General features: G+C 38.7%; 1 protein-coding gene across 2 annotated transcripts; it reads right to left on the bottom strand.

Moving 5' to 3' along the window:
* Window positions 1-3,247: 3,247 nt before the first annotated feature.
* PTPDC1 (protein tyrosine phosphatase domain containing 1) lies at window positions 3,248-17,911 on the bottom strand. 2 transcript variants are annotated; one of them, XM_088522848.1, is made up of 10 exons: window positions 17,843-17,911; window positions 13,638-13,730; window positions 10,812-10,983; window positions 9,923-10,003; window positions 9,582-9,700; window positions 8,784-8,921; window positions 6,918-8,128; window positions 5,963-6,148; window positions 4,379-4,489; window positions 3,248-3,599 (listed from the first exon to the last, which is right to left on the bottom strand). In XM_088522848.1, exons 1-10 carry the CDS (start codon window positions 17,883-17,885, stop codon window positions 3,483-3,485), a joined length of 2,271 nt encoding a protein of 756 aa, XP_088378974.1. In that variant the 5' UTR covers window positions 17,886-17,911; the 3' UTR covers window positions 3,248-3,482. The 2 variants fall into 2 exon arrangements, with proteins under 2 accessions (XP_088378974.1, XP_010212878.2); XM_010214576.2 differs by lacking the exons at window positions 13,638-13,730; window positions 17,843-17,911 and adding an exon at window positions 11,487-11,700.
* Between the last annotated feature and the right edge of the window lie 6,180 nt (window positions 17,912-24,091).

The raw sequence follows: 24,091 nt of genomic DNA, 5'->3' as shown, positions 1-24,091 counted from the left end.
AAAAAGCTCCTTATGGTGGTAAATTATTACCTATAATTTTTTGTTGTTCTTATTGTTCTTAGTCTTATTAAAGTATAAGCTTTTTAATTGTCAGCTGACAGTGGGTAGCTCTTATGAGGGTTCAGGAGTCAAATCACCTGGTAAATGAGCAGACACAGCCATGTGTTCTGCCCGTTTCCAGAGCTAACTCCGATGGTTATTGTGGCGTTCGAATGAAGTCCTTGGTGGTTACGTAAATCTGGCCCAGGCGCCAGGCCGAGCACGCGCTGACCGTCGGCGCGGAACGGGAAGAGCCGTGGCAGGCGGCAGCAACCTCCAGTGTGAGTCAAGTATCAGATGGGATATTAACATTTCGGTACAGCTGTACAAAACAGTCTTGAGTAACAGCTCATAATCCGCCTTAATGGCTCTATAAAAGTATAAAAGGTAATTTGTGTTGAAATTTAAAACCACAGAGAAAAAACAGCTTAGTTCTACCATGCCGTGACAAAATGTTCACTGAGATGCCTTCTAGATTCTTCAAGATCTTTTGGGTAGTGCTCTCTATTTTATGTTTTGTCGTGTACAGGGTATAACAACAATTTATTTGACGTCAGTAAATTAATATGTGCTGGCCTGAGGTTGAAGGAGTGGTTTTATTTGGCTTAGGTAATCTGAGGATATGCAGATATGCAAGATCTATATTCTTTTTTTTTTTTTTTTTTTTTTTTACAAAACAGTGGTGATTTTATTGCAGTAGGAAAGTGGCCTAGTGATTATTTTGCTGAGAAATGTGTCATCTCATTGTCCACTTTTGTAGATAAAATTGGGATATTTAAGATTACTCCAGTAATTCCAGTGATGTTCCCCACCTTCCCTACTCCCCTTCCTGTTGTTGTTTTGAGCCAGATTAAAGAGCAGGTGAACCTTGTCCACCTGCATTTTCTAAGTCTGACTTCCTGGAGGTGAATGAATCTTCTGCAAATCAAATACAGATACTGAATTTCTCTCTTTTATATATCTATCTATATATAATTTGATTCAATATGAAATTAGCTATTGCTAAAAACATAGCTGTAAAGCAGCTAAATAGGTGTAGGCACTTAAGAGGATTAGTCCAAAGCCTTAGGCTGCAATTTGTAACTTCACAGTGTGCTGCAGCTGGCTCGTGTCCCTAACCAGCAGAGGGAGCAGAGAAATTGTGGCCTCAATTAAGGTAAGAAAAAAGTGAAACATACGGATTGTTCGGTTGCCTCCGGTGACGTTATCTATTGCTAGTTCTGTTTGCAATAGCTCAGCCCCTGTTTATTTCCTTCTAGAACAGGGTTAGCCCCTTCCTGCAAGGGTCAGTGGTCCAGACTGGTCCCAGCGCTGCCTGGAAATCCCACCCTGCAGATGCTCTGCCAGCGGCAGCAGCTGTACGAGCCAAAGGAAAAGCTTTTATGCAGCTGCTAGTGAGTGAAGCATGAGTAGGACTGCAGATCCCAGCCTTGGAGAGCAGGAGAGGAAATAGGGGAGAGCTGCTCTCCTCTCCTCCTTTGCAGGAGAGCACACGGAAGCGTTTGTGTGTGTAACTCTCCTCTTTAGGACCTCGGAGCGGTGGCAGTGCAGGCAGAGGCTGGGTGGTAAGTGCTAGGGACCTTCCAGCACTGTCATGAAGATGGACTCACAATCACAAACTTGGGATTCAGCTTTAATCCATGAGGAAATGGTGTGGTAAAAATTTAGTGGTTAAGTGTTTATACCTCCCAGGTGGGAAATCAATTAACAGCCTGCTGCTCGTTTGTGGGCTTCATTCATCATCTAGATGGACTGTTTTTGTTTGTTTCTTGTTATGTGTTCAGTCAGAAGTGGTAGCTAGTTTGGAGGTGACTGTGGCCACATCAGTCGGTGAACTAAAAAAACAAACAAACAAACAAACAAAAAAAAACCCAGTTCTCTAATATGCTAGTTTACAACCTCCATCTCCGTGGAAAGCCTGTGGGTAATTTTTCAAATACCAATCTGACATGAACTACTGTAGGATTGTTCTAGCTAGACTTAATGGCGTGTCAAAGACCTTGTTAGTTAATGTAATTTAAACGATTCTGAGTTGGTTTCTAAACTCCTGTAATATCAGGAATTGGTGCTAGCTATTCTGAATTAACTGAAGTAGGCTGAAATGATTTCTTATGAACCTGAGACATCTGTGAATGCACCTTGGCATTCCCAGGTGTGGCTGCTCAGCCGTGCTGCTTGTGCTGCACGTGGCGGCCTCGGCTCCTCACAGCCGCCTTTCGTGTGACTCCTGCACAGCAGTTTACGTTCCAGGGTGCTTGTTCAAGGCTCACTCTACTAAAGTACTTGTTTGGCTCAGAATTGGATGTAATCATTGAACAGTGGAAGCATGTCTAACTTATACACTGCTCTTTCTTTTTATTCTGAGTATTAGTCATTTATACAGCAAAACAAAACAGAAAAATGGACAGATTTTCATTTAACTGCTTAAGTATATCAAACTGGATCAATGGTATATCCTGAAAACTAGCATACTACTATCCATTTGAAGCCCATACTCAAAAATTGCATTTATATATTCCAGTTGTTTCTATTTCATTAGATACATATATTTATATGAAGTATATTGTAGATAAGATTTTCATTAATTATTTTTGAGTATTATTCTATTACACTTAAATATTTTTTTCTCAATGTAATTAAAGAGAATAATACCATCGCTAAGGTTTGATAATTATTTTTTTTTTCATTTAAATTAAGATAGGAGTTTAACTAGTAAGGTAAAATTTTTCTTTTATTCAAAGCAAAGCATTTAAGATGACCTAACCAATTTTGCATTAAAAACAATACATTAGAAGCATTTTTTTTCTGAAATTTCTAAGGTAAAACTTTGCTAATTTATTCAATTTATTTCTGTATTGTAGCATCCTTTACAAACACATCAGTGACTATGATTAAAATATCTATGGGAAATTATCGTCTGCTGTTAATAACAAATCTCACAGTTCTTTCATTATTACACTTTATTTTAAATTTTCTAAAAGAAAAAGGAGCTTAAGTACAATGAATATTTATTTTCTGCAAAGTAAAATCATATAACTTTAATGTAAACATACTCAATGTTAATATATAAATACAAACTCAACCCATTGTGTACTGTGGCACTGAACTTATGGCAGCCATATAACTTGAAAATAATGTAGCATGCTAATAACAGAGATTCCTAAATCAATAAATACCTTTAAAAGCAAGAGAACAGTTTCACAATATAAAAGCAAAGAACTTGAAACCAGGTACTATAGTACAGTCACACAGGAGCTGTTCTGTACAACTGTGTAGGTAAAACAGTTGTCACTAAAGCTCCTTTTAAAAAAATAAAATGTTTGTTAATAATTCTTGTTATCTAAAGTTAGGTAAATCATGCCAAATAGCACAAAATACAGTAGCTGGAAAGTGAAAAATAATTTGGTACGACCATTTAATTCTTCAGTATAGCTGTGTAGAAATCAAGAAGCATTTTCTGTTCCTTCTTTGAGCTTTCTTCTTTTTACTTCCAGAGTTTGTTTAAATACTTCTTTAAGGGTATTGTAAACATACGGTCCGTTTTCAGAATCAAAGCTTGTCTAATAAAAGGAAGAATATAAAATTCAATTATTAAATGCCATATAACAAATTGCAAAGTAGATGAGTAACATTGTTAAAAATAATAATTTTTAGTTTTCAAGCGTATCATGGAAAGTATGCATTTAATGCTTGTTTTCAATTTTATGCTAAATAGTAAAACTGGCAGAAGGAGAAATGCTGTGTTTGTTTTAACAGGTTGCAAATCTGTAGATTTACAAGAGTTTGTGAAGCAATATGATGAACTTTATTTTGTTTTCCGAATAATTTCACCTGCTGTATCTGAGAAGAAAGCAACTGTGAGCTGAGCGGCTCACAGCTTAGCTTTTCTTTACTAGATAACTCCAAAAGCAGAGGTACCTGTTATTTATATATAACCTGTATTCCAGGTCCCCAAAATAACTTAATTACAACATAATTGCAGAAAATGGTTTAATTTCTTGGAAAGAAGCCAAGTAGGAGGAAAGCTACCGAAGCCCTTGGTAAATTCTCCAATGGCTAATTATTCTCACCATTCTTTCCCCAGATTGAAATAGTTCATGAATTGGAAGTCATCTAGATGTACACAAACAATACTAAAGGATTAAGATGGCAGAACTGAATTTTGTTGGGAATATTTCCAATCTTTTATGTAGGCTGATAATTGTAAAATATAAACTTTGAAGTAAATAAACATCAGTATAATAACTGTGAAGGAACTGCTGTACTTTTAAACACAGAATACTGCTCCTTCACAATTTATAAAGAATAAATACAAAGTCATGGACAAGTGGGTACTCGCCTTAGTGAAAGCTTTAATAGCACGAGCAAGTAAGGCCTCCTCCACATCAGCTGGCAGCATTTGCAAGTTCACCACACAATTCAAAATACAGAGGATAGTCTGACACTGTTCCTGGTGGATAAATGGAACAGCAGCTCATTAGAGGAAATATTTTCAATTAAAAACATCTAACTTGCGATTTTTGTTAATTGCTGTTTAAATATCAGACTGTGCCTTCTTGTATTGAAACTTTCAGGTGTAGGTGTTGGGGAGAGGATATTCAGAAGCCTTAAGAGCTGCTACATGTGTGGAGTTTTTTGTTGTTGTTTTTGTTTTTTCAGTCATGATGGGAGAAAGTCTTCTCTCGCAGAGCATCCCACAGGTTGCTCTGGAAATTTCCAGGAGGCCGGGCATTCACCTGGAGACTCGACTTGGACACACGCTTCCTCCGCACAGTAGCGCTCATGTGAAGTTGCACAGTAAAGGTGAGATCAGCCCTCATCAGCCCAGAGCACTATGCATGCTTAAAAATTTTATCCCCAACTAAAGTGGTCTGATCTGCCTCTCCTGGCAGGTCTCCTTCACCATGAAAGGAAGTTTCCAGAAGTTCAGTTAGTTAAAAGAACAAGTAACTACCTCAGGGACTTCTGGGAAGCTAAATAGGAAAGGATAAGATAATGTGAGATAAAAACAGTAATTATTAAAAAAAAAAAACTTTCCCACACATTTATAACAGCTGTCAAGTACTTGACAAAAATGTAAAGATAAAACCATGAAACCATGATAAGATGGAAGAATTTTGTGTCTTCAGGAAGAAACGTGTTATTTTGAGATGAAATTGAGAATTCTGAATGTGGTGAAAATGGCAGGAGCGCAGAGGGTTCTGTCCACTTATTGAGTGGAAGAAGTACTAGGGCCATAGGAGGCTGTTAAAAGGGGCTCTATTTTCTCCATATTTCAGAAGCAAAGAATGCCCAAAGAATTAGGAGGTGAACTTGTATAGTTCAGAGATCTAGAATAATTTTTTTTTATGTATCCTACAACTAGCCCTTTGGAGAAAACACAATTCAATAGTTTTGGATCAGAAGGACCTGTTTTGCATAGAGATCTCAGAAAACACATGGCCAGAGTTTTGAGTTATGTAATGGAACTTGGCTTGGCTTCTGATTCTTTGAATTGGCAAATTCTTCCCACTTGTTGTTCCAACTCTGCCAAAGCTGATGGATTAAGATGTTTGCACAGCAAATATGACAACTGTTAGCACACCTGCCAGATTTGACATTAACAAAAGCCATCCATGGAGTTCATCCATGGAGAAAGCTTCTTGCCTTTGCCTCAGCTGCAGAATTTGCAGGTAAATATGCTGCTCTTAAGCTTCCAAGGAACAGAGCTCAAAGGTAAGATCTGCAGTTTTTCTTAGAATGTTCATCATCCTGGCACTGACTACGACTCCTACAAAAATAATCGTAATTTTGATTTTTAAAAATTGAAATTGCCTTCTAAAAGTGCAATTTCCTTGCCTAAAGGCTATAAGCAAATAGTTTAAAATACATTAACGAAATATATTTGGCAGTAAAATAGCGATTTGACGTATATAATGCCTACCTTTTTCAGTAAGTTAAGTGCTTCTTGTGATTCTGTGCAATTTTTTGCCAACATGTCAATATCTTCCTTGGATATAATGGGTTCTTTCAGTTGCTCTATCCAGGACCACATCAAGCTACAGAGGATAAAAGGATCTCTCTCAGTACAGATTTTATCCCAAGCTCCATCTCGAGAATTCAGTTCTTTCTAAAAATAAATAGATAAAAAGCATCATTTATTTACTTTTGCTAACATTCTCTTTTAACTGTAGCACACTTGGCTGCTTATGCTCCAACATAAAAAGAAGTCTTAGCAGTTATATGTATGTATTTCTATTTTTTTTCTAAAGTATCAACATTAATCAGCAGTAATACAAGTGATTATTTAAAACAGAAGGATAACTTAAATAGTACAGCCCAAAACCTCTAATTATCTACTAGAATACATAAAACAGCTTTGGATTCCTGCTTCAAAGCCAATGTTAGTAAGAGAATTTGGTTCTTAGGATAAGCAGTTACATTTCTACAAAACTTTTATTTTTACACATAGAATTCTCTGATTAGCTGTGAGAAAGCAGCTAATTAAAAACTTAGTTTTTTAAACAACTTAAAAACAACATAAGTTTAACTTAAAAATTTGCAGTACTTCTACACTAGCAACAGCCAAGTTAAAATCACAGATAATAGCATCAATATTCATTAGTTAGGAAAGTGAATGAGCATGACCAGAAACAATGTTCTGACCTCCTGTTACAGACCAAAATGCATATATTCACTTTGCTTACTTTTGAAAGAACCAGCCATAGCTGACAAGTGCAATCATTTACTTAATCAGAACATAAATCTGTGTCCTTGTATGTCATTTCAAAGGTCTCCAAGATTCCTTTCACTACCTACTGGTGGCATTTTTGCCATTCCAGGGATTAACCTAGGTGAAATATGCAGAACATGTAACATTGAGTCAAGTTAAAAATTACCTGCCACATTTCTACCTTCTGCTTCACTTCATCCTCTCCCAGAAATTCATTTATATTTGCAAGTGCTTTAGCTGCCAAAACTCGTCGAGCTTCCAAACTTAATTCTGATTGCAAAACAATGTGTGGAATTGACTCTGACAGATCTTTGCTAGTCTGGCTTTCACATCCCACATAAAAGCTTGTTTTAGAAGAAGAAGAAGAATCGGAGTCCTGGGAGGCATAGGCTCTTCTCTTATACATATTACTCTCACATTCTGTTCTATGACCAGTTTCTTTGCCAAATTTATGCCTTGATGTTCCAGGTTCCCTGGAATTCTGGAGAGATGCCAGACCTGAAGAAAAGGTTCTGCTGCGTTGTACTTCTTTGGTAGATTTTCTTCTGTGGTAAAGCGAGGATCCATCTTGTCGTCCGTCCAAATTAAATTTCCCCTGACTCCAGAATGTACAAGTATTACGCACTAAGACTTCTTTGTTTAAATCCAGCATAGGCTTTTCTCCACCTGCAGCGGAGCACTCGTCACCGCTGTCCTGCTGAAGTTTGCTGTGCAGTAATATCTGAGTAGGTACCGTCCACACAGTTTCCCTTTGGTCTAGGAGAAACTCAGTTGTCCTTAAATCTGACTCGCTGTAGCTTAGACGCCTTTTCATGTGCGTGAGCGGCTGAAGGCTCTCAGCATTCCTCCTCTTCCACAGGGGATCGTGTCCATGTGCCAGGGAGAAAAGAGCATTCCGAGTCTCAAAAGTAGCTGAGTGGGTTTGGGAGAACGACTCGGAGGTATCGCTGTCCTGTCTTTCTAGCTCTTTATCTAGATGTGTAGAAACCAGCTGAGAAACCGTCTGCTCAATTTCAGCCGAGAGATCTGCTATATCTAACAGTTCTGCCTCTATCACTTGTCTGTTTTCGGCTAAGTCTAGCAGCAGTTTGCAAACTAGGTGAATAAGTTTTGGCACGTGTTTGAGATGCCTGCTCTCATAGCCATGGAGCAGATGTCTCTGCCGGGTCAGGTACTGAGCCAGTGTCACCGTGTGTGCCCTGGGCTCACAGCAAGCAAATACATTTCTCAAGGGAATTAAAAACTGCGTGAATTCTCTGATGCATAAGAGCTGCCCTCTAGTCTGAATAGAATTGGGCCTTTTTGCTCTAACAAAAAGAATTGCCTGATCAGCAGTCATTCTTGTGGCAAAAACTAGATAGCAAGCTATTAGAACACCTGGAAAATACAAAGGCAAGTATTAGCTGAAGAACTGTGAGATTAAAGTGAGTGTTCAGTAAAGATGTACAAGCTAAAAAGGAATATAGACAAAGATACAAGTTTTATGTCCTTTGTTATGTGATGCTGTTAAGTTAATATCGTTGCATTTGTTGGACTGTGAGCTGCTAAAGCCATTCTCACCACACTTTTAACAATCTGTAGCATTTGCAGCTGTTTTGCTGCACAAAATCAGAAGCAGTGCTGGCTTCTGCAGGAAGGACTCAGGCAGCAAGACAGCTCTTAAAAGGGCCAGGAATAATTTAAATTTCAGATGCTCCAAAAAAAGACCTCCTTTATCTAACAATCAGTGAAAGATTTGTAAGGGTTACCATATAATAAATATATTCAAAAATGAATATTTACTGAGCTTTTCCCATCAAAAAGAAGCTATCCCATTTCAAAAAAACAGGGAATTATTATATAGATTTAAAGATTTTCTAATCTTAATGACTGATTTTTTTGTGCCTGCAACAGGTTTTCACATATAAATGTTTTTTAACCACTTTATAGATGTACATCTGGTAATGATATACGAATTATAATATACAACCAGAGACTCTTTTGCATCTTTAAAGATACAGTTCTGTTGATTTTTGGAGTAGAGGACACATACCTGTCCGCCCAAGCCCTGCGTGACAATGAACAGCCACCCTCCCTTCCTGTAAGGCGAAAGCCATGACTTTGACCATATCCAGTATAGTAGTGAGAGATGCCACGCCATAATCCTTCCATCCAAAATTATAAAAATAAACTGCAATAAAAAGGAGAGAATTATTTTCAGTTGTACGGAATGTGCAATTTTTAATAGTGCATGTGGGGGAGAGATGACCAATAATAAATGGTAATACTAAAATGGCATAAAGGATCTTAGAATAATCTGTGTACATAATGTTTGAAAGAGTATTCTTGCTAAGAACACTCGATAAATGCATGAAGCTAGTAAAGACTTGTCAAACTAAAGTTCAGCTGCAATGTAAACGATATAACAAAATCGAGTGATTCATACTAAAATTAGAGAGCTATATATAGGTAGAACATTTTTTTTTGTAGGAAATAAAAGCACTTCTTCAGTTCAAAACTGTTTCTTATACAGAGGTAATTCTTCTCATTTTACCATAATACAAAAATCCAAAATTATTGTCAATACAAATATTCTCAAATCAAAGGAATGACCATATCTTAGTCTATGTAAGAAAATATGTATTGCACCAGAATTGGTGGTTTTACATATTTAGGAACTAGGAAAATTAAAAAAAAAATCCTTCTTTATTCCTTTCATTTTTATATCCTTTTTTTTTTTTTGTGCAGTATTTCTTGTATAGCTGCTTTTAGCATACAAGAATTCAAATCAAAATACTGCCAAGTGCCAGATCAATAATGAATGAGGAAGCGCAGCAGGAGCCTAACTTACTTCCAGCCTCCATGAACGTTTCAGGAAGGTAGGTGAAGCCACTCTCCTGTTCCAGTGGATTCCCACAGCTCGCGTGCTCCCCAGGACGCTGAAGGTTAATTATGGTTTTTATGCTGCATCTTAAGCAAGGAATGGATGAGTCAAAGTATTATACGCAGCCAAAACCTCATTAATACCTATTTTCTGAAACACACATTTATTCTTAGAGGAGAATAAATCTTTACCTGTATACTGTTAAAATGAAAGGATCTTTACCAACAATCCAAATCTATGTTGAAAGAGAAAATGGATCAGGAATTACATGAGTAATACTTGCAATAAGTAGTGACTAAATTTTTTACCTTTCAAATTGTTCAATAATGTTGTACTTTTCAATTAATTCTGTGGAGGGTCGAGCTGTAGCCAGTATGTTATCTGTTATCCTAAAAAATTAAAAAGGTAGTTAATGATGTCATTATCATAATTTTTTGGGTATGAGTCTACCAAAATAAGAACACCATTTCATTTTCAGGAAAGGGAATCCTCTTGCTGCTTACGTAGAAACTTTATTTTCAAAAAATTCCACTGTCATATATAGTGTGAGTGATAAATGCTGTTCAGCTGATACAGATATTATATATCAAAAGACCATTATTGAAAATGATCGATGTCAAGGTGATTAACGTATTAGAAATCTCCTCTGAAATCTGGACTCTGATCTATGTTTGGCCCTTTAAGATTTGTTTGCTTCTGAATAGCAGCCAGTTACCAAAAATCAATAAAACTTTAAAGATGATCAATGCTACCAGTTATGAATATGCTTTTTTGAATACATATATACGTTATATTATTTCACCTTCAGTAATGTTTTTACTTGGGAGTTCTGAGATGAACACATTTTAATTCATTTGTATTTGAAGCCTTAGGAAGAACTGTCTGTAACCCAGAATAGCCCAGAAGGATTGTGTGTGCATTTGTTTGTTTCGTAGTTTATCATAGGTATTTCTTCTCTTGAATATGAACCAAGCTCACTGAAATAAATATAGTCTTTCAGTGACTTTACAGGGCTATGTACAGTGCCCATTATAGTTTACTGCTAAGTGGTAATTTTGAATCAACTTATCATTCTGTTTTATACTTCACCTAGCAATATTGCAGGTTAAAAAAGCAGGAGCTTATTTTAACAGAATTCTCTTTCAACAAACCCAGAGGATGCAGTTAGATGCAGTGGCAGCGCGTGCTGCGTATTACCAGGAGGAGTAGAGCCCCTTGATGGCCTGCTCCTGGTCGCTCCAGCGCGCGGGGTTCTCGTACTTGCAGGCGCGGCCGCCGCACGCCATCGAGCACTGCATGTGGCCGGGAATGACGTGGCGCAGGCGCTCGCCCACTTTGGTGTATTTTGCTGTTGGACGCCTCGAACTCCCTAGAACGCAGGCAAACACCGATTTAGGAAGGAAGCTTACAAATTCATCCCTGCCTTAAAAGTCATCAGTACAGTCATCCTAAATTGATGAAGTTACAAACATCATAAATATATATTTAAGATTCATTTTTCAATGCAGTCTCTTTGGCTTTTCTCACAGTAACTTTGCTTTTTTTGATGAATTTACAGGTGTGTGATAACCTTTGCAACAAAACAAATGTCATGATCTGAAAACAAAAACAGTTAGAACACCTTCACACATTCACTACTGGCTTTTATTATCTGTTCTCTGTATATGAGCTGTTAGAATGAAAAGCATATATTAAACCCTGAACAACAACAACAAAATCAATGAAGACAATTTAATGTAAGATACAGCAAAAAGCATTCAAAAATCTGTATTTTATGCAAATATATACATATAGTTGACAGAACAAAAGTTTAATAATTTCACACACACAGAAAAACAGAACTGCCTACAGTCTTAATGAAAAGTACGTTACTTTTTTTTTCAGGAAAAGTTGCATTCAGCTCCTCAGGGCTCAGAGATGATATGGCCACCATGACCCGGTGAGTTGATGATGACAGTACCTCTACAGCTGAGCTCCGGCGCCTCTGGATTAGGCGGAGAAGGGGATCAGAGGAAGAATGCCTCCGACCCTGGAAAAAGTTGCTAAAAATACTGGCTGCCGACCACCTCCGAGGTGAGCCCTGCATGGCTGCCCAGCGCCCGCTGCGGCTCCCAGGGCGCCCAGGATGCTCTGACGCCAGGTCCAAGTTGCTCAGGGCTGAAGTTGCACCGAGCTGAGCATCCTTCTGTGTGAGCTGGCAGCTCCTCGGGATAGGCTGAGCTGTCTCCATAGAGACACACAATGAACCACTGATGCCAGCTATGCTTGTGGCAGCTCAATTCTATATGAATTGATTCTGTTTGGGACAAACTGCTCCACTGCTCATGAAAATGGTTGCATTTCAAATAGATAATTTTGAAGTTGGACAGGGAACAACCAAAACATTTTCCGTAAACAATGTGAATATGTAAATAATATGCATTCTGACTTTGCTAAGACACAAATACTATATTCAGAAGAACAATCAAAATGTAGTTGGACACTGCTTTCTGAGAAATCCTAAGTAGGAACATTATACTCGCCCACCTTCTGGTTTAACATTCCACAACCACCTCTCTTCCTCCACTTAGTTGTTCCAAAATGCATCATTAGCTCTGTAATAATTGGGATTAGTGTGTTCCTACTGAAATGGTTCAGTACATGATGAATTGTAGACTGTTCACTCTGGGCCATTCATGTCTTGCAACAAAACACAATTTGTTATTCAAAACAAAAGGCTTATTTTTTGCAGGGCCCAGTTTTTTTATTAACCAAAGCTGTTAGCCTTACAGAGTGAGATAAAGCAGATTATGGGGAGGCGAAGACGTATCAGTTGAGTGCTTTAAGCTTTTGAAGGCAGATATTAGGTGGCAATTTTCCTCCCACTTTGATTCCAGTGTGCTAAGAAGGAGAATGAGCTGGCCGGAAAGATTGCAAGGTTCTCAAAAGCACAGAATTCTCATGCTGGCAATTATATGGAGAACAGACTACAGCAATTTTCAAACAAACATCTAGAAACATCTATGAACGTCTATGCTATAACACCCTTGTATGTTAGACTGTGTGTTAAAGACTCTGAGATGGGGAGAAAAGAAAAAAGCTGTAACTTTGTTCAGTAAGCAAATTAATCCTGTTGCATTTTCTTAAGCCTATCTACTACCCTGACCCTGAATTTACATTTCTTCTTGTCCTATGAAAGCAGTCCTGTAAGAGAAATTTGCATCGTAATGCAAAGCTCTCTCCCAATTAAAAAAAAAAAAAAAAGCCAAAATCTACTGTTTCTTCTAGGCACTGAACAGGAATTAAGTGAATGAATTTTGAATACTGCACCCCTGCTATTAAGAAGACATAGTAAGGTCTTCTGTAGATACTAGGCCTGAATTATCATGGAAATATTAAAGCTGATTGTTATCTGTTGTCTCAAAATTCAGACTGTTCTCATTGAACACTAACAGTAATATCACGAGCTGAGGGAGTATTTAAATGGTGGAAGAGGAATAAAGATTAAAAAGGGTGTTTCAAGAGCTTCCTTTATGCAGTGAACATGCAGATTGTTTTGAATTAATCATATTGCTCTCAGATTTCTTTCTTTCTCTTCCCGGAGTTTTCTTCAGTGTACACCAAACGATCGTGGAGACAGAAATGAGCAAGATAAAATGCTGCACACCGTTATCTTCCCCTTGAATCTTGTAGAATTTGCAAATACTCACCCAAAAGTGAGTCATAATTATATCCCATAAGAATTCAAATATTTTCTTTGATTTTTGTTGTTTTTTATAGTTGTTGAAGATTTGTTTGTACCTTCAGAGAGCTAGGCAGTTTCTGAACATGAAAATGACACCGTTCTTTTCCTTAAGAGGTTTTATCTGACAATGAAGAACTCAACATTATAACACATTGTGGTGATGATTAAGTAATGCTGTTTGTTTTTGTTACACTTTGTGCTTATAATTTGAAAATAAGATACCGATTTTTAATTATGCATAGAAATTTATTCACAATTTTTCTAAGCACTATGAATAGCATATTAGAGAAAATGATTACCTGAATTCATATTTGCAAGATACACACTGCTTTCTAGCAATGAAGAATATGGCAGTTCATTTTGCAGCAGAACTCCTGCAGCCATTGCAGTACCTGTTGAAACAGCAATATGTTTACTGTAAAACTAGAGCAGAAGTTCAAAACACAAAATAAGATGAGTGCCTGGCACTGACTGTAGAACGTTAGAACAGTCCAGAGCTGTTTCAGGGTCAGACACGAACTGTAATTTTTTTATTTTTTTATTTTTGCTGTGTAGTCATACAGTCATCTTAAAATGCTGGTAGTCTGTCTCAGCACAATACAAGTTTAGCAGATTGTGTATTGGCTGACCATGTACTTTATAATTTGTGCTTTATATGGACAGGAGTCACTCAGTTTATTTAAGGTAATGTCACCTTCATTTTCTCAAATTCAAGGTAAACATGACTGGAAACTTTTAACGGAAATCCTGTAAAGAGCAGTTTTGATGATACTTACAATATCATTATGGCAGCACTGTTTCTAGATCAGACCATTTATAGTTCTAGTTCATATTTCCTGAGCAGACCACCATCCCCAAGCTATACGCCTTCTCTGTTCTCCTTTCTCCACTCCTTTAGTATGTGGGTCAGTTTGAAAGCACCTGTATGAAGATTCATCAGAGCCAAGTAAAATGCTATGATTTGGGACAGGAAGCTCTTTCAGTGTTGATGTTACTGGAGATGAGTATTATGTTTCCATGCAGATCAAAATAGTATTAAAGCAAGTGCTTGAGTAAAAGAAATAGCTTTTTCCTATTTCTTCTATGTACAGTATATTTTTAATTTTTAAAAGATATTTTTCTGCAATTTGTCACAGAAACAATTGATACTCTCAGATGTTTCAGAAAGAAGCCAGAATCCTGGAATGTTATTAGGTTGTGTTCCTTATTAGCTCTCTGAGGGAACTGAGTCACATACCTTGCAGCACTCCTCTCACCTTAATCAGATCCACGGTGTTATCTGACATGCATTCCTATTGCCATGACAGCAAAGAGACTGGGCTTTTAATCCTGGTTTCACAATATAAAAAATGGAACGGTATCTTAGATGATGTTCTGCCTATGTATTTTTTTCCACAGGAAGCAATGTCATTAAGGATCTCATGGAATCGTGACATCAAGCACTAAGGGAATATTTCAAGGTTTATTTATATTAGCAAGAGGTTATTTCCCCACTGCAGTGTGTGCTTTTTGTATTAATTTTATTGTTCCCCTGCAGTATTTTTGAGACTTTTTTTTTCTCATCCGAGCAAACCAATTCCTAACAGAACGCACACGTTGGTTTTGTTGCCCACCATTGATTCATGCGTTGCATTTGATAACCGATGAGTAGTTGTCAGATCCTACTCACTGCTTCCCTAAGTGCAGAAAGGTGCATTTTTTGCAGAGGACCAAGGTAGTCACGCTGTGAAGTCATGGGGGAGATTCGGTTTGTGCATCTCTTTTCTTTACAGGAGGGTAACAGCCTCTGGTCCATGTCATAATTTCTGCTGGAATAAAAGTGCTTCTGCTTGCACAGACACAGGAGGAACAGTAAAATGCCATGTGGTGAGTCGGCCAGTTGGGGTGTCCGTGCTGCGCACTGAAATGGGCTCTGTGAGTAACTGCCGGCGGGTTTCCGGAGGGGCATCCCCGAGGGCCCTGCTCCTGCTTCGCGTGGTTCAGGCTGCAGCGTGGGCTGGGCAAAGCAGCAGTGGGATGGGATTAGGTGCTGGCAGTGCCTTTCCTCTACTGCCTGGTTAAGAGAAGGGACGAAGGACCACAGCAGAAACCACTGCGTACTCCAGAACTTGCTTAGGCATCACACTGACTTCAGGGGGAAAGAAAAAAAAAAAAAAAATGTCTTTTTGTAGCTCAGGATCTGGAAAGTCCTCCTGGCTTCCGGTCACTGGCAGGACCTTGCTCCTGAGAGCAAGGAGTAAAATCAAAGATTTTTAGAAGCTAGAGAAAGAACTATATAGGCAAAAAGTAATGCAATAACAAGGTGTTGTTATTGCAATGACAATACAGTCAAGCCCTGCTTGACTGCAGCAATTAATGTGGCTATTTAATATATATAACTATTATCTTTTACTCAGAGCACGTTTTCGAAACAGTAGAATTTGTGTTCTAGACTGGGATGATTCCAACTGTGCCAGTTCAGCTGCCAGCACAGCAGTAATCCTCTCAGGAGGCTTCTCACCGCATTTCTGAGGCACTGCTCACTAACAGTGAGGTCCCATTTTCCAGATCTGTGTGTGTTTGGGTAATTTGGAACAAAAGACCAGAGCTATATATATATATATATATATATATGTATATATATATATATATATATATATATATAAAAGCTATATTACTTTTCAAGTGTATTCATACAATATAGGTAAATGCTGATGACTGATTTACACCCATCACATAAAATATGGAGTTTATTTTACTATTTTCTTGCTTTTTAAGACATTTATTCTCTTTCCTAATGCATTCATGCACAAATACATTTTTATCTATAGAAATATATAAAATGTTCCATGGCCAAATTTTTAAAGAACATAGTTGACTGCAGATGTAAACAGGATCCAAGTTAGCTTAGTGTCGATCACTCAGCTAGCTGCAAGTACATTGAAGTTTAGTCCCCAGCCCAATTCTACAATAATTATCCTTATGAAAAGATTTGCTTTTGTGAGTGGTCCCACAGATGTCCAGAGGGTATTTATCTAAACAAGAAATGATGAGACAATGTTTAATTGCCAAAAGTAAACTTCTGGAAACGGCAGTACTGAGGATTTTATTTAATTATTTTACATTGTTGCTGTTAAATTTATGTAGTTAGATAACTAAGGCTAAGCAAAAATATGTCAGGGTAAAGCAGATTGGTTGTATTTTAATGAAATGGTTAAAAGTCATGGTTATTTTTAAAAGGATATTAAAATATAAAAATACAAAATATACAAAAATGGTTATTAAATTATAACTTGCTTTCTAAATTCAGGTATTAAATCTCTTAAGATTTCAGGCAGAAAATGAAAGTTTTTGATAACAAAAAAAGTTAAGAAGTGTTTAGGACAACAAAAGACTATCTAATTCTAGCATTACCAAAGATAATAATGCATTTACTTGTAACATTTTCAAAAACGGTAGCTTATTATTTTTCTATAAACTTAATTAATATGAATAATGAAACAAAATAGTGTTTTAAAGGATATTACAGTAAAAAGATTCACTGATATAAGCTATTTCATAAATACGTAAGATACAATTAGCAAAAGACTATTAGGCAGTACTTAATATTGAGCAAACACATTCCAATAGGCACACATCTCAATTCCCTGGACTCATTTGAAACTCGAAATGTTTAATACCTATGAGCTAACACCAAAAAAAAATGGAAAAAGAAAATGACACATATAGTGCAGAGAGACCATAAGGTACAGATAGTTTAGTTACAATGTACTTTACACAGAGGGGCAATCCTAGAGCTGTTGTAAAACTCCAGTGATGTCACTGGGAACACAACTAGAACTATTAAGTTATTTCCATACATGTTTTTTTTTCCCTTTGAAGAAAAGTACTTACCATCTGTTTTAATAAAAGATGAATGTCATTTTATCATTAAGCATGATATTTACAGAGGACTGAGGCTGCTTACACATTCCAAAGAGACAAAATCTAATTCATTAGAATATTATGTAGGTGTTGGCCTGGTAATGCAGTATTTGCTATGAATACATTTTTGACATAAATTGTAAGAAATTGCAACCTAAATTGATGGACAGGCCTATCAACTGACTTTGTTCATACTGCTTAAGTCACGTCAGCTTCCTGTGGTAGTGTCAGTGCAATAGTTAACAGAAGCTATTTTAAACTACCTAGAACAGGCTGGCAACTAGTAATTACTATTAAGGATTATAAAGGAGATGGCATAAAAATGAATATATTCACTGTTCTACAAGCAAAACTGGTGACTCAGATATTCTGGATCATGACTACCATGTTTACTAAGGTAGCCTATCTGATTTGTAAGACTGACTACATACGGGAGAACAAGATGTTGTCAGTAATGAATTTTAATAACATTCAGAAGTGGAAAAGTTTTTAAATTGAAGTTCTGCAAGTCAGAGGAATTAATCAAATAGTCAAAACTATAGTGAGTAAATTTGCATGCATTTTAGCAGAGATTTTGAGTAGTTTCAATTTAACCCCTTACCTGTTGCCCAGCAAAAAGAATGAGTGACCGTTGATCCCTTCATTATTGCAGTACCAAGCACAAGAAGTATGTAGGGAAATTCACGTTTACAGAAGAGAAGCTGAATGATGTTGCCCCACTATTTCCTGTAGTTAATTGGATTCATCATGGTAATCTGGGAGGAGCCAGTAACTGTCTTGTCTTTATCTTAAGACTGTACGTGGAGTACGGACTGTGCAGATAATCATCCCATAAACTGCTTTCCATAGCTGCCTAGATTTTAAAGGGATTGAGGCAAACAGGCCACACCAATCTGATGTTTTAATAGCTGAATCCTCCATCTCTTCTTTCTGTTCACCTCATTTTCCTAATATTAACCACAAGTAAATACCTATACATGTCTAGATATGTCAGACAACTAATCTCCTAGTTACAAAAATGATTTTGTGAAGGTATATTAGCAGAGTGATGCTAATAAGTGAACTTTGAAACTCCACAAAATCATTGATAAATATTTTGTTATTCATATCTGTATAAACATAGTATTTACATGTAGCATGAATTAACTAGATTAAAACATAAGATCTCAAAATACCAAAAATAAATATTTCTAAATCTATCAGATCATCATTAAAAATTCCTCCCATTAAAAAAAAAAAATACAAGCTTCTATGGGTGGGATAGGTGTCCTATTTAAACACGCAAGGAGCTGCAGGAGACAACTCTCTCGAGGCTGATGCCCACAATCTAATTTATTCCAAAGACACTGTCTCAGCTAAACACCTGCCTTCGTGCGGCCAGCAGAGAGATGGAGCACACAGCAGCCCTGAGTTGTTTGGCCAGCTCTCAGAAACACTAATAGTCAGATTGCACTGGGTTTGTACTGTGTACTGCTAATAAAATTCAGACTGAAGAAAAATCCATGTATTCCTTTATACAAAAATTAATTTACCGAGAACAGAGACAAATTTACAAAAGTAGTCCTTAAAATTACATGTCTAGGTTGTTAATAATCTTGGCTGTGCATGAACTAAACTGCATTCCAGTCATTTTGCCAGCAGTATGCCTCATATACATGCATGAATTGACTTTTTTTGGGGAGGGGAAAAAGTATTATATACAAATTAGGTTTCAAAATAACTGCACAATTCTGAAACAAACATATTAAGGTACTTTAAAATCATGATTATTCTCAAATTTACTCATCCACAAATAGCTGTTTTACTTTGGATCCACTCTTTGCCACGTGCCATGGTAAATATATCTTCTTACAAAGCTCGTAATCGGTTATGGGTGAGTGTAAGGTGAGATAAAATCCACACACAGAAGATCTTTCTGGGAAAAATAAGCTGTTTTCAAGTGATCTCAATATTAACAAAATGAAAGTCTACTTACACACTTTTGTGTGCTAATTATGAAGACAGGAAATAAATATTTTCCTTCCCTGATTACTTGTGTGTTTCATGAAGAAAACAGGAATTTCTATGCTAAGTACATGTTTATTTTTCAAACATGTTCACCATTCTACATGATTACTGTGTAATTTCTAAATGGATGTATTTGAAAGGCAGTCAATGACATACTTAATGATTGCTTTCATATGGATAATGTAACACTAGGTAACACTGTTTGATTCCAGAGGAAGTTTAATTTTTGGATGGTTTTGAAACCTGGTGTAAGAGCCTTCTGTTTCGCTATATCTGTATGTGGTTATTAGGTATTTGGTGGGTTGCCCCTTATTATCTGTTCCTAGATCAGAACTCTTCAGTATTAATGGCAGTTTGTTTGGCTGAGAACTATTTTTTTCTAGTCATCAGCCAAGTTTAGCAAGCTCCAGGAAGTGGAGCCAACTGTGTGTGTTCAAACAGGCCCTGTCATCCTATTATCATCAAGACAAGGCTTTGTGCTAAGGGAGTGTGACTTTTTGGGGGAGTTAACCATTAGGTTAAAATAATCTGCCATTTTCAAAGAATACACAGAGTAGGTGGGATGCTAGTGACTAAACTAATAGTCTTTTTATCTGTAGGCTTGGCATTTTCCTATTGAAGTAAAATGAAGAATCCTTAGACCTCTGGAAAATTCTACTGAACTACCATTGCCAATCAAAGATGTTAACAAGCCTTTTAGGTAAGTAGAACAGCATCTCCCTAGAACTGTATGGGCTGTTTCATGGCTACCTTGCACTGGTCTTAGCAAATTCACCTGTCCCACTGCCCTAGGTACTAATTATCAAATTAGGCAGGTAGAAAGCTACATCTCATAATGAGCTGGATGCAATCAACATGTTGGCCCAGTGCTAAGACTGCAGTGTTTCCTTGCTGCATAGCCAGAATTGGAAGTTACAGTACAAGTTAAAATTTACCAAAACATAATTTACTTTAAGGATAATGCTAATTTAGTACAGACTATGTATTTAGATTCCTTGCTGGCTTTGAACAAGTCTAACTTCACCTTTTGCTTTCTGCGTTTCTTGTAGCTTGGATAATGAAATTCTTCATTGCTCTATATTGAGGTCTCTAATTAAAACACTGCCGGCAGTATATAGTTTTATGTGAATTTAAAACTGTGTGAAGACTTTGGGATTTTGCTTCTAGATTCATTTTTTTGCTTTCCAGTCCCTTAACTCTAATGCAGTATCACACAGGGAGTCAATCATAAAAGCAGGGTTAAAGCCCAGCTTGGCTTCCCAGTCCTGGCTACATAGGACAGCAGTGCCCTGCCCACATGGCTGCAAACGCCTTATCCAGTCATGCTCTGCTCTGGGCTAAAAGCACTGCCTTGGAAGTAGCCAGAAAATGTCAGGTTTTTGAAAATGGAAAAATTAAGAAAAAAATCCTTCTTTCCTAAATTTTGTAACTTCTGAAGAGCTACCATGAGTTAAGCCAGTTTGCGATGAACTTTGCAAATGAACTGTTTAATATATGTACAATTTCTAGGAAGCAGTGGACCTCCCAGGCTTATGCAGAATGTGTTGTTTATGCACAATAAAAGTTAGTTGTTCAAAAAGTGGCAGACGAGGTAAAGAGGAAATATAAAAAAGCAAAGTGGATGTAAGATAACCCAGTCCTTTTAACATTTTTATCATTAGGCTTTTGGCAAGGAACAACAGAGCCAGGCTGGGTATCACGGGGACTGCTTGACTGAGGAGCCAGAGGAAGTTGTTAAAGCGGCCAAGAGCAAGAGGTGCAGGTAGCTGGTCCTTCACTGAACATCTCCTGGCTGCCAAGAGTGGATTACAACCAGGTATGTTTTAAAGTGGTGGGTTTTTTTGTTTTGTTTTGTTTTTTTTTTCTAATTTATAACAGTAATAAGCTGTTTAAAGTCAAGGGTAAATACATTGAGCAGTTTTTCCATGTTATTGCAAAGATAACTGCAGAATACAAGATGGGAAGCTGTCTGTTTTTTGTTGTAAGACTGCTTAAGCCTGAAGGCTGTTTTTGAGAGGCTTGAAAGAGCCCAAAGGTTGTTTTCACAAAGGTGTACCCAGGTTGTCGTCAGGAACGGGCAGGGAACCACCGCTGCCCTGCGTGGAGCAGGGAAGGCTACGGGCGCCCATGTGCACAAGACGAAAGAGGCAGGTTCTGTTCTGAAATGGGGTGTTTTAAGCACTGACAGGGGAGCCGGCCGAACACCTGGGCGCTGCCTGCACAGCTTCTTCTCTGGGCCTGTGCAGCAGCCCTGGGCTGGGCATTCCATAATTCTATTTACTCATTTATTTTAAAAGAATTAAAGGGTTTTTGTGCTCTGTGTCTTGTTTTAATTTTACCAATGTTTTAATTTAATGCTTTCCATATACGTTGTTCAAAGTGTCTCTGAATTCACCTGTGTTGGTAAGCAAAATATTTTTTTTAAAAAAAGCTCCCCGTTTTAGTGACAATTGATATCAGCTGTGTTTTTCAAAAATTGGATAAAAATGGATCTGAAATTAGAGTTTTTTTTTTTAAAAAAAAAGTAGGTCTATTCTTAAACTCTGAATGGTATACAGTAGCATTAAAATTCCAGCATTAAAACTTAAAGTAGATTTGCAAACTATACTCGTTCTTTAGAAAATATGTTGCTGTCTATAATGTAATCCTGTATCTTACCTGAGCACATCTAATGCATTTAGTTTTGTCACGTTTTGATGTGTTAGGATAACGTTTGACAGCATTAGGATAAGCATCGCGTTCTAGTTAAGTTTCAGCCATGACTTCGCTTGTGACCCCTGTCACCTGCAGGCCTAGCAGGGACCACGGCGACTATTTTTGTGGTTTTAATAGCGTCTCCGTGAGGCCGAGCACTCGCTCCGGCCCGGGCTAAGCCCTTCCGAGAGCCGTGGCCCAGCTGGGGGTGGCGATTACCTCGCTAACTATAGCTGTGCCGTGACACACTTGCGCACCTGCCCTCCCCGCCGCGTGACACGGGTGGCACGGCGAGGAGCTCCCTTTATTCCACGCGTGTGTCGCTGTGGTTCGGTTACCGGCACTCGCGGCGCGCGGCGCTGCGGGACGGAGCCTCGCGGCCGTTACCGAGCAGCGTCGCGGCGGGAGGCCCCCCTCGGCCCCGGGCTCCCCGCGGCGGGGCCGCTCCGCGCGCGGCCGTTACCCGCCTCCCCCCACCCCACCCCGCGCGGCGCGTCGCCATAGCGACGGGGGGGCAGGGCCGGGGCGCCGCACCCACCTGGCTCCCGCCGCCGCCGCCCGCGCCGCCGCCCGCGCTGCGCGTGCGCATGGGGGGGGGGAGGGGAGAGCCGCGCGCATGCGCTGTGCGCGACTGCGTCGTGAGGGGCGGTGGGGAGCGGGCGGGGACGTGGGGAGCGGGCTGAGCGCCGCTCGAAACGCCGAAAGAAACCGCCTTTTACCGCTTTTGTTAACGTCCTGCTGACGTCGTTTTAGCGTTTTCGGCGCCCTCAGGAGCTGCTGGTTCACACTAACGGCTGCGTCCCGGGGGCCTCACTGACAGCTGTTGCCAGTGCCCTTCACGCGGGTAGATGAGACCTGCAGCCTGTGGATGTTTTTCACGTTAACACGCCCGAAGCTGCTCTGCTAGGTCTATGCTGGTATACTTTATTCACGTGAAGGCTCCTGAAGCTAGCAGTGACACGAGGCCCAGCAGGCATGGGTTAGGGCTCCACAAAGCTTAGTTAAAAGTCTTTTTAGCATCTGTAACAGCCACAGAGGTATTTTGGTGTTGGGTATAAGAGCACAACATGTATATAATAGCTTAATACTGGAACTGATAGGCAGTTGCTATTTAAAGGAATAATAAGAGCAGTTGGCTTTTACTGCACAGAAATGTGTTGGGCTGATACCGCTATATGTAGGAAGGACTGGCCCTAAAAATCGTGTGCAAAGTTAAGTTGTATCAAGATATTTTTAAGGTACGTTTCTGATAGTATTGTGTATCTCATTAGCTGGTATTAAAATAATAACATTAGCTAATAGTGTCTGTGTAAAATGCGCCATGCAGCTCTTCCCTCTCACAAAGAGCGCAAAGCCTCCAGGCCGCCTCTCTGAGATCTGCTAGACACAAACTGCTGTTGAAATGTACAAATTTCACTTTTAAAATTAGCTACAGAGCCCGCATTTAGCACTGGATGCTGCTGAGTGCAATTTTTGCCTTTGCCATCAATTACAGTGCTCAGGGTTAGAATTCTACTGGCTCGGGGCTGGAAAGCAGCGTCTGGCCATGAGTGTGCTGTGTGATAGCTGCGCTAAAATTTGTTTATCACTACAGAATTACTTCAATAAACGAACCTTCCAAAGGCCGCAAAAATTTATATAGTTCATAAAATTCATAAAGCATAAAATGTACCTTGTAAAGGCATAACCACGGGCACATGTCCCATTTTTTTGGAAATAAATGCTCTGATGTTTGTTCTGTGTCTGAAATAGGGGAAGAGATGAGTTTTTCACCGTTTCGCGTCCTCGATCCGGCGCGTTGGGCCCGCACCTTGGGCCGGAGCAGGGAGCCTGGGGAGGGCAGTGGCGGAGGGGGGCAGCCCGCTCCCTTCCCCGCTCATTTCAGCGAGCAGAGCCGAGAGGAGCCCCCACGGGATGTTCCACAGGGAAAACGTGTTGCAGGGATACTCGCAGATAGCAGATCCTGAAAGATCCGTTGCTCAGCAGAGAATGTACCAAAGCCCCCAGGAAGCTCTCATTCTCGCCAAGAAATAGGCTTTCTGATACAGCTAGGAAAGGTATAATATTCATCTGGTGTGAGCAAATGTATAGTTGATATGAAACAACAGGGAAGAGAAAACTTTTCCATGAAAAACATGTGAATTCTAGT

Source organism: Tinamus guttatus, unplaced genomic scaffold (assembly GCF_059628265.1).
Source record: "Tinamus guttatus ecotype Peru unplaced genomic scaffold, ASM5962826v1 Tinamus_guttatus_pri_ptg000169l, whole genome shotgun sequence".
Taxonomy (NCBI): domain Eukaryota; kingdom Metazoa; phylum Chordata; class Aves; order Tinamiformes; family Tinamidae; genus Tinamus; species Tinamus guttatus.
The sequence above is the reverse complement of the archived record's forward strand: the minus strand, read 5'-3'. Positions and strand labels throughout refer to the sequence as shown.

Coding starts and splice junctions, on each gene's coding strand:
- PTPDC1 (XM_010214576.2), bottom strand. CDS start 11,700: ATGCAGGGCTCACCTCGGAGGTGGTCGGCAGCCAGTATTTTTAGCAAC. Junction 10,984..11,486: donor AACTTTTCCTGAAAAAAAAA/GTAACGTACTTT, acceptor CCTGCGTTCTAG/GGAGTTCGAGGCGTCCAACA. Junction 4,490..5,962: donor CACTTAACTTACTGAAAAAG/GTAGGCATTATA, acceptor TTTATCCACCAG/GAACAGTGTCAGACTATCCT.